General features: G+C 32.8%; 1 protein-coding gene across 3 annotated transcripts in view; it reads left to right on the top strand.

Annotated features, from left to right (window-relative positions):
• Positions 1-15,049, top strand: part of RNGTT (RNA guanylyltransferase and 5'-phosphatase) — a 271,692-nt gene that overhangs the window by 208,042 nt on the left and 48,601 nt on the right. For all 3 annotated transcript variants that reach the window (XM_012638249.1, XM_012638248.1, XM_012638247.1), the window contains one exon: positions 13,269-13,335. In XM_012638249.1, coding sequence (XP_012493703.1) covers positions 13,269-13,335 — 67 coding nt within the window. The remainder of the gene's footprint in view (positions 1-13,268; positions 13,336-15,049) is intronic.

Raw genomic sequence — 15,049 nt, 5'->3', positions numbered from 1 at the left:
TAACAAGTGTGCTTTACACACTCATATTTCAACATTTGTGTTGTTCTTCCTGAGAATTATTGCCTGTAATAACCATCATGGGGTCTACATCAAGGAGATGAGAATTTATGAATATGATGATTCAGATGATTTCAGATTTGAGACTAATCCCCGCATGAATCGTTCTCCCCTCTTCTTTCATAGGTAAAAGTAAACCATAGAATAATTCTTAGGATAATTAGGTAGGACACTATATGTATTTAATGATTTCCCTGTTAAAATACACTTTTCAAAATATTCTGCGTCATGTTTACACTAGCAGTTCTTCAAATAATAAATCAACTATTTAAAATCATTGAGGAGAATCAATTTAGAGAGTTTTTAAAATGCTTGTTCATTCTGTTGTAAATTGACACAATATTTAGGGGGTACAAAGTGATGTTAGAATATATGTATGGCAAAGCAGAATGATTAAATTGAGCTAATTAACATATTCATCACCTGACATACTTATTTTTTTCTTATGAGAACATTTGAAATTTACTCTCTTAGCAATTTTGAAATGTTCAATACGTATTGTTAACTATAGTCATTCTGTGTGCAGTATATCCTTAAAAAACTTACTCTTCCTGTGTAATGGAAGCTTTATATCCTTTGATCAACATCTCTCTATTTCCCCCAACCCCCAGCCTTTGGTAATCACCATTCTACCCTCTATTTCTATGAGTTCGATTGTTTTGGATACCACATATAAGTGAGAACATGTGGTATTTGTCTTTCTGTGCCTGGCTTATTTCATTTAGCGTAACATCCTCCAGGTTCATCCATGTTGTCACAAATGACAGAATTTCCTTCTTTTTAAGGCTGAATAGTATTCCATTGTGTATGTATACCACATTTATATCTCTTTGACATACTGATTTCAAATCCTTTAGATATATATCCAGATGTGGGATGTCTGGATCATGTGGTAATTCCTATTTTTAGTTTTTTGAGGAACCTCCATATTGTTTTCCATAGCGGCTTTACTAGTTTATATTCCCACCAACAGTGTGCAAGGGCTCCCTTTTTTTCACATCATCTCGAACACCAATCTTTTGTTTTTTTTGTTTTTTCCCTCCCAAAATATGATGGGAGTACAAATGTTTTTGGTTACATGGATCGCTTTTGTTATGTTTGCGTCAGGGTTATAAGTGTGCCCATCACCCTAATAGTGTTTATTGTACACATGTGAAAAAATGCTCAACATCACTAATCATTAGGGAAATGCAAATTAAAACCACAATGAGATATCACCTTACCCCAGTTAGAATGACTTTTATTAAAATGTCCCAAAACAATAGATGCTGGCATGGATACAGAGAGGAAAGAACGCTTATACACTGTTGGTGGACTCCAAATTAGTACAACTTCTATGGAAAACAATATGGAGATTCTCTAAAGAACTAAAAGTAGACCTGCCATTTGATCCAGCAGTCCCACTGCTGGGTATTTACTCACAGAAAAAGAAGTCATTTTATGAAAAAAACAAACAAAAAAAAAAACACTTGCAGTTGAATGTCTGTTGCAGGAAAATTCACAATTGCAAATATGTGGAAACAACTCAAATGCCTATCAGTTAATAAGTGGATTAAGAAAATGTGGTATTTGTATACTGTGGAATGCTACTCAGCCATGAAGAAGGATGAATTAAGGCCTTTTGCATCAATTTGGATGGAACTGGAGAATATTATCTTTTGTCTCTTTGATAATAGCCATTCAGGTGTGAGGTGATACCTTATTGTGGTTTTAATTCGCATTTCCCTAATTTGTATGTCTTCTATTGAGAAATGTCTGTTTGGGTCCTTTGCTTATTTTTAAATCAAGTTATTTGTTTTCTTGCATTGAATTTGAGTTCCTTATAGTTTGGATATTAACCCATTATCAAGTATATGCCTTGCACATTATTTTCTCCTGATTTCTAGGTTTCTTCACATTAATTCCTTATGATCTTTTGTATTGCTGTGGTAGCAGTTGTAATGTCTCCTCTTTCATTTCTGATTTTATTATTTGACTCTTCTCTCTTCTTTCCTAATCTAAGAGTTTGTCAATTTCATTTATCTTTTTTAAAAAATCAATTTTTGTTTCATTCATTTTTTTCCTATTATTTTTCTAGACTAATTCATTTACTTCTTCTCTGTTCTTTATCAATTCCTTCTGCTAACTTTGAGCTTAATTTGTTCTTTTATTTTCTTGAGCTGTAATGTTAGGTTGTTTGAGATCTTTTTTTGATACAGATGTTTATTGCTATAAATTTCTCTCTTAGGACTGCTTTTGCTGCATCTCGTAAGTTTTGCTATGTATTTCCATTTTTATTTGTCTCAAGATATTCTTTGATTTTTCTTTTGATTTAGAATTTTTTGTAGGCTCAGTTTGCTGTATGGTCTGTGAACAGTAGTAGATTTTCTTTTTTATGTATATTTCACAGAATTTGGAAGATGAGGTCTATGTTTTTTTAAACAGCTTTATTGAGGAATAATTGATTTATAATAAACTGTACATGGTTAAAGTTTGCAATTTTGTTGGTTTTTGCATGTGAAATCATCATTCCCAGGATAAGATGATGAACATGTTCATTACCCCCAAAAGTTTTCTCTTACTCTTTTCTAATCCTCCTCCGTTATTCCATATCCCTACTCCCTTCTCTGGCAACTATCTACTGTTTAGTGTTCATTTTCTGTAAGTTTATGTAAATGAAAGCATACAATATGTGCTTTTTTGAGGGAATAGGTTGATTAGGTTCATCCATGTTGTATTTATTAATAGTCCATTCTCTTTATTGCTGAGTAGTATTTTATTGTATAGCTATATCACCACTTTCCTGTTGATGGACATTTGAGATGTTTCTAGTTTAACTAGAAACTGCTAATAAAACTGCTATGGAACTTGAGTTTTTCGTGGACATATGCTTTTGTTTTTTTAGAGCAGGGGCTGGCAGAGGACCAGATAGCAAATGTTTTTGGCTTCCTTTTCGCGCTGTGATCTGAAAACTCCAGGTAATAAGCTGGAGCAATCATAGAACATACATTATTTGTCTCCCTTCTCTCAGGTACCGCTGACCTGCATTCCCTTTTGTCCAGTTTCTGAAAATCATTGTCTTTGTATGTTGTCTTTTAGTTGTTTAGTGGGACCAGAGGCTAGTATGGTCCTTGTTACTCTGTCTTGGCTGAGAGTGGAAAATCTGTCCATACATTTTAATGCACTTATGTATCTTTTTGTCAATTTTAATTCCTTTATATTTAAAATTTAAAACCACTATGCCCAGATATGTGAGTTTTTGTTTTAATGTTATATTTTTGCCCCAGATTATGCAGCTCCATAACTATGAATGGGATGAGTGACTTCAGGATTCCCTAAAAGATCATCTCTTAAAATACTCATCTATTTGTACATGAATATTAAAATATGTTAATATCAATTAATTTTATACCCCTTGTTTAGGAGTCACTCTCACTCTCTTACTGATTGCTTGTGTTTGTTTTTCTCTTTGTGCCTTTTGTGTTACTTACTCTAAGACCTTTTATATTATGAAATACAGTACACATATAGGAAGTATATAAAACATAAACGTACAGCTTAATAAAATTTCATGTAACCAACACCCATTTAACCACTACTGAACATAAGAAAGAAAATATTACCAGCATCCCAGAGGCCCTCACATGGTCTTTCCCAGTCACAACCTTCTCCCTCCCACCAAAGATAATCACATCCCTGAGCCCTGTGGTTTTTTCTTCTTTGTTTTTTTCTTTTTACTTTTACTACTCAGGGAGGGATCTGTAAACACTAGTGTTTGGTTTTGCCTGTTTTCGAACCTTATATAAATATAGCCCTATGTTCTTTTATGTCTGGCTTTTGTTCAATATTGTGATTTTGAAATTCATCAATGATTTGTGGAATTTATTCCTTTTCATTGGTGTATAATATTATGCTATATATAGGCATTTGGATGGATAGCAGTTTGAAGTGATTGCCAATAATAGCCAAACATATTTGCGCATGTGCTTCAGGACACATGTACTCATATTTGTCTACTGGGTACATACCTAAAATTGAAATTGCGAGGTCCTAGGATATGCATATGTTTGACTTAGAAAATAATGTGTATTATAAATTTCTTCTACTGGGTGGCTTCTTTCAGTCTCTTAATGATGTCTTTTTAATTTTTTAAATTTTAAAATAATTTTAGACTTACAGAAAAGTTATAAAAATATTGCAGAGTATTCCTGTATATCCCTCACGTTGTTTCCTCTATTGTTAACATTCTTATATAACCATAGTGCTTCTATCAAAACCTGGAAATAAACATTGGTACAATGCTATTAACTTATCTACATTCATTATTCCAATTTTGCCAGTTTCCCCACTAATATATTTTTTCTCTTCCAGGATCCAGACCACAATCATACATTACATTTAGCTGTCATGTCTCCTTAATCCAATCTGTGGTAATAACCTCTGTTTTGTTTTTCATGACCTTGACGCTTTTTGAAGAATACTGGTCAGTTATTTTGTAGACTGCCCTTGGTTTAGTCTTTGATTCTTTTGCGTTTTTTTTAGCAAGAACACCATGGAAGTGATATTGTGCCATTCTCAGTGCATTATATGGTGGAGGTGAAGGGGGCATGTTGATAGATCTTAAATACTTGTGATTACTTGGTTAAGATTGTCTGCTGGGTTTCTCTATTCTAAAGTTGTTTTTTTCTTTGTAATTATTAGGTGTTTTCTGGGGGGAAACTTTGAGACTATGCAATATCATTTCTCATTAAACTTTCATCTAATTTTAATATCTTTCAATGGTTTTTGCTTGCAATAGTCATTACTGCAATGTTTTTTGTTTTGTGAATATTTCAAATATTGGTGAATTTCAATTCCCCTCATTCTTTTTCTATGTATTAATAAGAATTTTACCTTAAAGAAGAACTCTTTTTTCCCAGGTATGTATTTATGATATTAATAGTATGTACTTAAGAATACAGTTGACCTTTGAATAACACAAGGGTTATTCCCTGACACTCCCTACCCCCATGCAGTAGAAAATGTATGTATAACTTTTGACTCTCCCCAAACTTACTGCTAATATCCTACTGTTGACTGGAAGCCTTACTGATAACATAAGCAGTCAATTAATATATAGTTTGTATGTTGTATGTATTTTATACTGTATTCTCATGGAGTAAGCTAGAGAGAAGAAAATATTATTAAGAAAATCATAAGGAAGAGAAAATATATTTACTATTCATTAAATAGAAGAGGATCATCATAAAGGTCTTCATTCTCGTCATCTTCACATTGTGTAGGCTGAGGAAGAGGAAGGATTGGTCTTGCTGTCTCAGTAATGGCAGGGATTTAAGAAAATCTCACATATAAGAGCATCTGCACCGTTAAAACCTATGTTGTTCAAGAGTCAACTGTATTTTATTCCATAGGTTATAATCTAGTACTATCATTTTATTTTGGTGTTTTGATCTTGACCATTAGGAAGTCTTTCAAGTCGCTTTCTGTGTCTTTTTAACATTTTACCATCATTTTTTCAGTACTTCCTAACTTTCTGGTAGGAAGTTGTTCTAGAATCTTCTGTTTTCCTCTCTCAGCCCAGGAATCAGCTGTTTCTCCAAGGAGTCCTGTTTTTTTTTTTTTTTTTATTGATGAATGATAGGAACAAAAATATAGATTGTAGATGTGGTCATTGCTGCTGGATGTCATTCCTGGCCCTCTCAGTTGTCAGAGTTAAGAATGTATCATATATTAACAAGCACCTACAGACACATTTATGTTTATTTCTTTATCTCTTTGAATATATTAAAAACCATGAGGTCCTATTGATGCCATGATTCTAATCGAAATCATAATGTTAATTCTATCTTTTCCCCTTTTCTTATTTATAACTCTGTACAGTGAGAAACCTGCATGTCATTATTCATGATATATTTGTTTGTTAAATCCTAGTATATAAAGTATTTTCAGAATTACTATACCACACCCCTGTGAGTAACAGATTTACTAACTCAAGAAAAATATTCGTGTGCATTTCTTTTTGTATGTAGCTTTATGGAATACAATCAAAATACTGTTTTCTGAAGTTACTTAAATTCTTTTTCATCCACATCCCTCTTAATGTAGAATGTTATTCATTTGCAATATTATTTCTATTCCATTTGGGGTTCTCTCAAAATATTAATTGATTTTAATTGTTTATTTCTTTGCTTATTTACTGTATGAAACATTATCATGGTTCTAAGTCATAACTATACAAAAAGTATTCTTTTTTTTCCTTTTTTTCAATTATAAAACAGCTTCTGAAAAAAGGTATTCTCATAGAAGTGTCACTCTTTATTACTTGATTTTTATTTCTTCATTATTTCTACCTTGTTTGCACCTGTCCCCTATAGGAAACCAATCTCTTTAGTTTCTCTTTTAGCCTTCGTGTAGTTCCTTTGCACAAATGAACAGATAGGTAAGTGAATGCTTTCTTATACTTTTTCTTTACATGAAGGGTAGCATACTATATATCCTCTTTTGCATTTTTCTTTTTTCACTTATCTTGGAAATTACTCCCTATTAGTAAGTAGAGATTGTCCTCATTATTTTTTTTACAGCTGCATATTACTTCAGTGTGTGGATTTACCATAACTTATTTAACAACTCTGCTATGTTTGAGCATTTAGATTGGTCTGAACAGTTTGCAATTACAAACAGTGCTGTAGTGAATAGCCTTGTACATATGTATTTTTTAGTTTTTGGTTTCAAGGCAGATTGTTAGAAGGGAGATTACTGGGTCAAAAGCTAAGTACATATGTAGTTTTGTTAGATATTGCCAAATTTCCCTCCAGAAGAGTTGACCTAGTTTGCATTTCCAATAACAGTAAATGAGAGTGTCTGTTTTCCACAGCTTGCCAACAGAATGTGTTGTCCATACATTTTAATTTTTGCCAGTCTGATAAGTGAGAATGGTATCTCACTGTTTTAGTTTGCATTTTTCTGTTACTAGTGAGTTTGAATATTTTTACATATGGTTATTGTCCATGTTTTATATGTTTTTGTGAATTGTCTTTCTATGTCTTTTTTCCATTTTTTTGTTAGGATTTTTACTCTTCTTAATTTTGAAGAGTTCTTTATATAGGGTTATTAGCCTCTTTTCTGTGGTATATGTTGCAAATATTGCCTCCCAGTTTGGCAGGTATCTTTTGACTTTGTTTATGGTATTTTTTTTGCTGCGGCAAATTTTTTTTATTTTTAGATAGTATGAGTTAACCAATATTTTCTCTTATTGCCTTATTATACCAGGTTGAAGGGGAATTCACCGAGGTTTTCTTCTAATTCTTGTTAAGATTTCTTTTTTTGTACTTAGATTCCCAATCCATTTGGAGTTTATTCTTGTGAATTGTGTGAAGTTTGGATGTTGGTCTATGTCTTAATAAACAGAAATTATTAATTTTAATATAGTCAAATACATCAGTATTTACCATTATGATGTATTTTTTATGTATGTGGATAGCCACTTATTCTAGCACTATTTATTGGAAAGATTATCCTTTCCCTACTGCTCTGCAGTGCCACCTTTGTTACAAATCAGGCGTCTATATGTAGGTCTGTTTCTAGGTTCTCTATTATATTTCACTGACCTACTTGTCTGTCCTTACGCCAACACTGCATTTTTGCTATTGCTACACCTTTCTGGGAAGTCTTGATATGTAGTGGAGTGAATCTTCCTACTTTGTTCTTTTTTAGGAGAATCTTTCATATTCTTACTCTTTCGCTTTTCATACATATTTCCGAATGAGCTTATGAAGTTTCTCAGACAAATTTTGTCAGGAGTTTTGAGATTGCATTGAATACACAGATCAGGTTCTGAACGTTTTGTGTGGTAACATTGAGATTTCCTGTCCATGAATGTGATGTTCTTTCATTTATTTAGGTTTTCCTAAATTTCTTACAATAATGTTTGATAATTTTATGAATTAAGGTCTTTAACTTCTTTTGTTTTATTCCTAAATTAAAACTATTTTTTATCATTTCATTTTGAATTGGATCATTCGTAGTTTCATTTTCTAACTGCTTTTTGCTGGTATAGAAATACAGTTGATATTTTTCTCTAATTAATCTAGTATCCAGGAATCTTGGCATAAACTCACTGAATAATTCTAATAATTTATCTGTATATTTTTTGGAATATACATATGTATGTGCATATATATATTTATACTTATAAATAATTGGGATTTCTTCTCCCACCTGTGGGTTGTGATAAGCATACTTCTGTCTTTTTAGACATGGGGATTTTCTGGTTATTTTTATGTTATTGATTTCTAGCTGAATTATTGTATTATGATCTGCATTATTTTTATTTGTTCAAAATACACTTTATGGAATATACTTTTTATTTTGTATCTATTTATTAACTGATTTTTTAGGAGACAGAGTCTCTCTCGCTCTGTCACCCTGGATAGTGTGAAATGGTGTGATCATAACTCCTAGGCCCAAGCGATGCCTCCTGAGTACCTGGGACTGTAGGTGTGCGCCACCACACCTGGCTAATTTTTTCTAGTTTTGGTAGAGACGGGGTCTTGCTTTTGTTAAGTCTGGTCTGCAAGTCGTGAGCTCATGCAGTCCTCCTGCTTTGGCCTCCCAGAGTGCTAGGATTACAGGCATGAGCCACCACTCCCAGCCTGGAATAAACTATTTACATTTACATCCTACTAGAAGATTCAAAGAATAATATAAGCCTTCTCAATAATATGCATTTTCTTGAATTCAAAATGGCACTGTTGACCCTATCTTAAGTGCATTTGATTTGTGTTTGTTTGTTTAGTAGTAGGTATATTGGATATAGACTGGTATTTGGATAACTTATTGTCTGGCTATGAAGTGGGATTTTATGTAATTCAGTATTCAAGGTACTGTACATTGTTTCAAGGTGTTTTGTTGCAATTTAAAAATATATCTGATAGTGGACACTATAGTTATAGCTTATCGACAGAACAGTTAATTCTGAGTTATTTAGCTTATTTTTAGGAAGAACCCCTGACCTTTTTTAAACTTTTAATTTGCAATAATTATAGACTCAATTTACTTTTAAAGCAGTTTTTCTATGTCTGATGTATCACCAGTATATGGCAAATAAAGTTCTTTTAAATAGTATTTATTCTATTACCCGACAGATTTTACTTTTATGTGAGAAACTTTTCTGGAAACAATTTTGGGGTTTCCTTTTTAGGATAGATATTTGTTAATATTTGTGTTTAGGAAATTGAAAGCAAAGTGAACATTAGTCTTGCCTAGTCTCAGTTTTTCCAAAGCTATAATAGGGTTTTTCCCCCCACAGTTTCTCTTTATTGCTACTTTCCAAAAACATCCTCTTTGGTAGCCATACTTTAGAAGCATTTAGTTACATGCAAATATCTTAGAGGTTGTTAGCATTTTTATAAAGGTTATGATAATGTTCACCTAACTTAAGGGCAAAACAATTACCTAGTACTAAATGAGTCAGGATTTCTATTTTAAAATATACATATAAATGCATCTATCACTGCTGAATTAATGCCTTAACTCTTGGGATTTAAAATGTATGATTGCTGTATCGCACATAAGCACCCTGACATGATGAAATGGTACCTGTTACTTGACAATAATTATGTATGCAATTTGGCAGAATAATTTTTTGAAAGGTAAAAGTATTTAAAGAAATGTTCCATTTTAAAAGTGGGAATTTGTGTTCTCAGAGTATTAATTATTGCAGCTCCCTGGTAGTCTAGTGGCTAAGATTCATTGCTTTCAAAGTATTAATTATATTATGCATAGCAGGCTTTTACATTATGATATATATTAAACCCACTTAAATGAAGGCTTTAGTATATAGTAAGGAAAAATGAGTAAGAAAGAGGTACGTGAATAAGAAAGAACAGTATTTTAAAAGTGATCTACCTGATATACTTAAGGAATTTGTTTAGGAAAAGGTAGTTATTAGATAGGCAAATTGAAAGAGGGGACACACTAAGTAGTATATTAGCAAGCTTCCTGAAATGCATAGGCATAGTAATTAGAGGCATATTGATTTTTAAACGTCATCCAGCTTTTATTCTCTTCCTTCTCTAGCATCTCTTTGTGTGAACAGTCTTCTAAAGGGGGTTTATCAAGCTTTCTGTGAACATTTGTTATATGAGAAATAAATTTCCAGTACCATGTATAACTAACATTCAATTTGTGATAACAGGAATGATTTGGGAGAAAGTTAAAGTTTTTTAGTTAGATGAATTTTTTATTTGTCAAATGATGGCAATGAAATTCTCTATTTCACTGTTGAGATTTGGGAACATTTCCTATGTTTTCTACTTGAATCTAGTAAACAAATGCCTTCTTATATTTGACATGTATGTGATGACTTATATTACAAATTATCACATACATTCCAAATGTAATGTAAACCAACTTTTTGCTAAGTTGGTTTAATTCAGGATCATGTTCGTCAGCTATTAATTTCTTTTAGTAACCTTTAATACTTTATAGGTCTTTGTAGAATGTAGGGAACAGAGGATGTTCCTAGGAAACTGACTATTTGCCTTATTTCATAGACTCTAAGTTGCTTTGAGAGCGTGCTTTCGTGGTCTTACTAGACCATGTCAGTGGAGGGTAGTAACACAACTACCTCATAACTGTCACCTGGTGACAACAATTATAAGACACCATTGAGTCTCAGAGGCATCTCAATTTTAGAGAAGTTAAATTATGAATAAATGTATACCTTGCAATTGTTGAGATAGGTTTTTTGAGGTCACTAACAGTTTTTTGTTTTTGTTTTTTTTTTTCTTCTTCTTTTAAAGATGAGTAAAGTCTTACTATGATGCCCAGACTGGTCTCAAACTCCTGGGCTGAAGCAATCCTCCTGCCTCATCCTCCCGGGTACCTAGGATTGCAGGCACACATTACTGTACTTGGCACTAACAGGATTTAACACATTGAGTGCCACACTAGAAAAAAAATTTTTTTCCCTGGGGCCACAGTGTTTTATTAAAACAAAATGATCCTTTCTAATTTGTTACTTTTTTATTGTTTTCTGTGCGTGAGTTATATGCAACACAATCTATGGTTTTAGAATTAAATTGTCAATTGTAACAATAAGAACATTAGCAAGTAAGATTTTCACAAACCGGCTGCAGGGTTTTGCTTCATGAGGCCTGGGCTCAAAACTAGCGTGATTTAAATACAACTCACATGGCAGTTAATGTGTTAAGAGAGATGGTTATGATAATTTCTTTCTTTTTTTTTTAAACTTGATAATAGTTGAGTTTAATGGGAAAGAATGGAGCGGGAGCCCATTCTACTAAGTGAAGTATCACAAGAATGGAAAAACTGGCTATGATAATCTTGTGTTCTAATTTTCTATGATTAGACCAATGTTGCACACTGAGAATTTTTTGTTTGATTGTTTTGAGTTTACAGTTTTTTTTCTTTACTTTAGATACTACTCAGTGTTCCATTCTCAGATTCATGCAACAGAATTTACAGCCATTCTAGAGATCATTAGAATTCTGTCATCTACCTTAAAAGATCATTAATTTTCACTATCTAGACTCTGAGAGATGTCTTGGCCTACTGGCTTTGAGCAAAGAGTATTGTCAATTCTTTTTCTTTATGTACAATCATATTCAGACTGGAGTTGTGTCCATTTATTCACAATGTCCATTATGAAAAAATTTATGGTAAAATATAATGAGATATATCTACATTTGCTTGATTAAATAAGAATATTTAATTGTATCCTTCCCATACTCTGCCCCACTACCAGTTCCTCTCTGTACATTCTACTAGCACAGTTCTAATGATGGTATTTCTTCATTCCCAATCCTCTTAGAACTTAGGAATAGAAAGGAAGGGATGACAACCATTATTGTTGTATATTATACTCTCTATATGGTTTGATTTTAATTTCCATGTGTATTTATTGTTTTTATAAGAAATAAATACGTCTTTTAAAAATTTGACTCCATATTGCTTACAAAATAATGTATATGGAATTTGAAATTTTTATGGTTCATTCTAAACTTGCTGTGGGTTCTTATCTCCAACTAAATTATCCTTTACTCCAGTCATATTTGTCTACTCTTTGTCTCAAATCCTCTGTATTCTCAGGACTTTGTTTAAATTTCTCCCTTTGTGTTTGTTATCCATGCTTTAAGGCTAAGCCCAAATCCTATCTATTCAAACTTTTACAGATTCCTCCATAGCAGGTACCTCTTACTTTACTACTTTTCAATATAAATGTCTCTGTTATACCTCTTTACAGAAGCTACCTTTTGTTAGGATTCTTTATATGTCATATTTTCCTGTTAGATTTTGGTACTGAATTATTTAGATGTGTATTATCTCCTGTAATGCATAGTATAGACATGCAATGAGTGCTTTTGGAATTGAAGCCTTATAAATTTTTAGATGTATGCATTACTTCTTTTACTTCTTTCCCGGAGACACTATGTATAGTACAATTGACCCTTGAACAAAGTGGGGCTTAGGTGTACCAACCCCCTGTATAGTCAAAAATCCACATAAAATTTTTGACTCCCCCATAACTTAACTAATAGCCTACTGTTGACCAGAAGCCTTACAGATAACATATACAGTTAATTAACACATATTTTGCATGTTATTTGTATTATATGCTGTATTCTTACAGTAAAGTAAGCTGGAGAAAATAAAGTGTTATTAAGACAATCATAAGAAATAGAATATATGTTTACTATTCATTAAGTGAAAGTGGATCATCATAAAGATCTTCATCCTTGCCATCTTTATGTTGAGTAGGCTGAGGAAAAGGAGGATCTTGCTGTCTCAGGGGTGGCAGAGGCAGAAGAGATGAAGGAGGTAGAAGGGGAAGCAGAGGCAGGCACACTTGATGTAATTTTTATTGGAAAAAAAAATCTGCATGTAAGTGGACCTGCACAGTTCAAACCCATGTTGTTCAAGGGGCAACTGTGTAATTTTTTTGGAGTTATTAAATACATTCCAGTTTTCATTCTCCTCATTTTACCCATCATTTTCTGAAATATAAAATTATTCTTTTGCTGGTTACTATTTCATAGAGTAAAAGATAATAATTATATAAATATTTTTTCACAATATCATATCCTTCAATATAATAGAAATTATATGTATCAATATCTATATCATATTTATTATATAAATGTTATTAATTATTCAGCCTTACATTTAAGGAAGAATATTTTATAAATGGTGCTTTTTTTTTTCCTTTGTAGGTTACTTCCTCAGAATGTTGGCCTTCTGTATGTTGGAGGTTATGAAAGACCCTTTGCTCAAATCAAGGTATGATTGTTCATTTTTAGTGTACTTTTTTTTTTTTTTTTTTGGAGACAGAGTCTCGCTCTGTTGCCCAGGCTAGAGTGCCGTGGCATCAGCCTAGCTCACAGCAACCTCAAACTCCTAGGCTCAAGCGATCCTCCTGCCTCAGCCTCCCGAGTAGCTGGGACTACAGGCATGCACCACCATGCCCGGCTATTGTTTTCTATATATTTTTAGTTGTCCAGATAATTTCTTTCTATTTATAGTAGAGACGGGGGTCTCTCTCTTGTTCAGGCTGGTCTTGAACTCCTGACCTCGAGCAATCCTCCCGCCTTGGCCTCCCAGAGTGCTAGGATTACAGGCGTCAGCCACCACGCCCGGCCTAGTGTACTTTCTTGATGTTCACTTGTTCATCAAAAATTTTCTAATAGGCGCAATCAGCCAAACCTGATGGTGTTGCTTTGGAAGCATCCTTACTTGCATTTTGCATTCTTCGTATGTAATCATATTGCCAAAGACAAACTATTTCATCATTTATTGTAAATAACACTTTTCCCCAGACCTACCATAAAGTTTCTGTGATGTATTGTCTTCCAGTTGCAATAAAAATTACTGAGTTGCATCAAAAAAAAAAATTTGCTAATAGCCATCAACATATCAAAAATATTGTGAATGCAAATAATTTCATTGGCTTTTGCATATTTCTGCTGAAGAAGTCATTCAGCTTTTCAAAAGAATTGATTATTTTAATATTCTTGCACATAGTAGAAGTTGACTTTGACCAAAACAATTCAGAGCTGCACAGAATAATCTTTCAGATCATCCATTTGCCATGAAAAAAGTTTAACTGCTTTATTAAGATATAATTGCCATATGATAAACTGTGCATATTTAAAGTGTGCAGTTCAGTACATTTTGACATGCTTACACTTGTGAAACTATCACCACAATCAAAATAATGAACATATCCATCACCTCAAAAAGTTGCCTTGTGCCCCTTTGAAATTTCCCCTTCCTTGCCCTTTTTCCTTCCAGTTCCCAGGCAACTGCTAATCTGATTTGTGTCATTATAGATTAATTTGCATTTTCTAGAATTTTATATAAATGGAAACATGTAGTATACATTCTCTCTCTCTTTTTACCTCTTTTACTTGCATAATTATTTTGAGATTCATCAATGTTGTTGGACTTATCACCAGTTTATTCTTTTTTGTTGACAAGTAGTATTTCATTATATGGCTAAAGTTTGTTCATTCTTTCATCTGCTGATGGACATTTGGGTTGTTTCTGGTTTTGATCTATTCCAAATAAAGCTGCTGTTAACATTTGTGTACAAATTTTGCGTGCACATAATGCATTTCTTTCTCTTGGGTAAATATCTAAAAGGGGAACAGCTGTGTCAAATGGTAGTTGTATGTTTAACTTTTTGAAAAACTACCAAACTATTTTCCAAAGTGGTTGTTCTGTCTTACAGTCTCACAGCAGGGTATGAGAGTGCTAGTTTTCCGTATTCCCATCAACATTTGGAATCGTCAGTCTCTTTCAGTTTAGCCATTATCCTATATGTGTAGTGGTATTTCATTGTGGTTTTAATTTACATTTCCATAATGACTGAGCATCTTTTCATGTACTCATTTGCCATTTGAACTTCTCTGTTGAAATGTATATCAAATCTTGGCATTTTTCAAGTTTTTGTTTTTTTATTGAGTTTTGAGCATTTTTTATATTTTCTGAATAT

The sequence above is a fragment of the Propithecus coquereli genome, unplaced genomic scaffold (assembly GCF_000956105.1).
Source record: "Propithecus coquereli isolate 6110/MARCELLA unplaced genomic scaffold, Pcoq_1.0 Scaffold127, whole genome shotgun sequence".
Classification (NCBI taxonomy): Eukaryota; Metazoa; Chordata; class Mammalia; order Primates; family Indriidae; genus Propithecus; species Propithecus coquereli.
The sequence above is the reverse complement of the archived record's forward strand: the minus strand, read 5'-3'. Positions and strand labels throughout refer to the sequence as shown.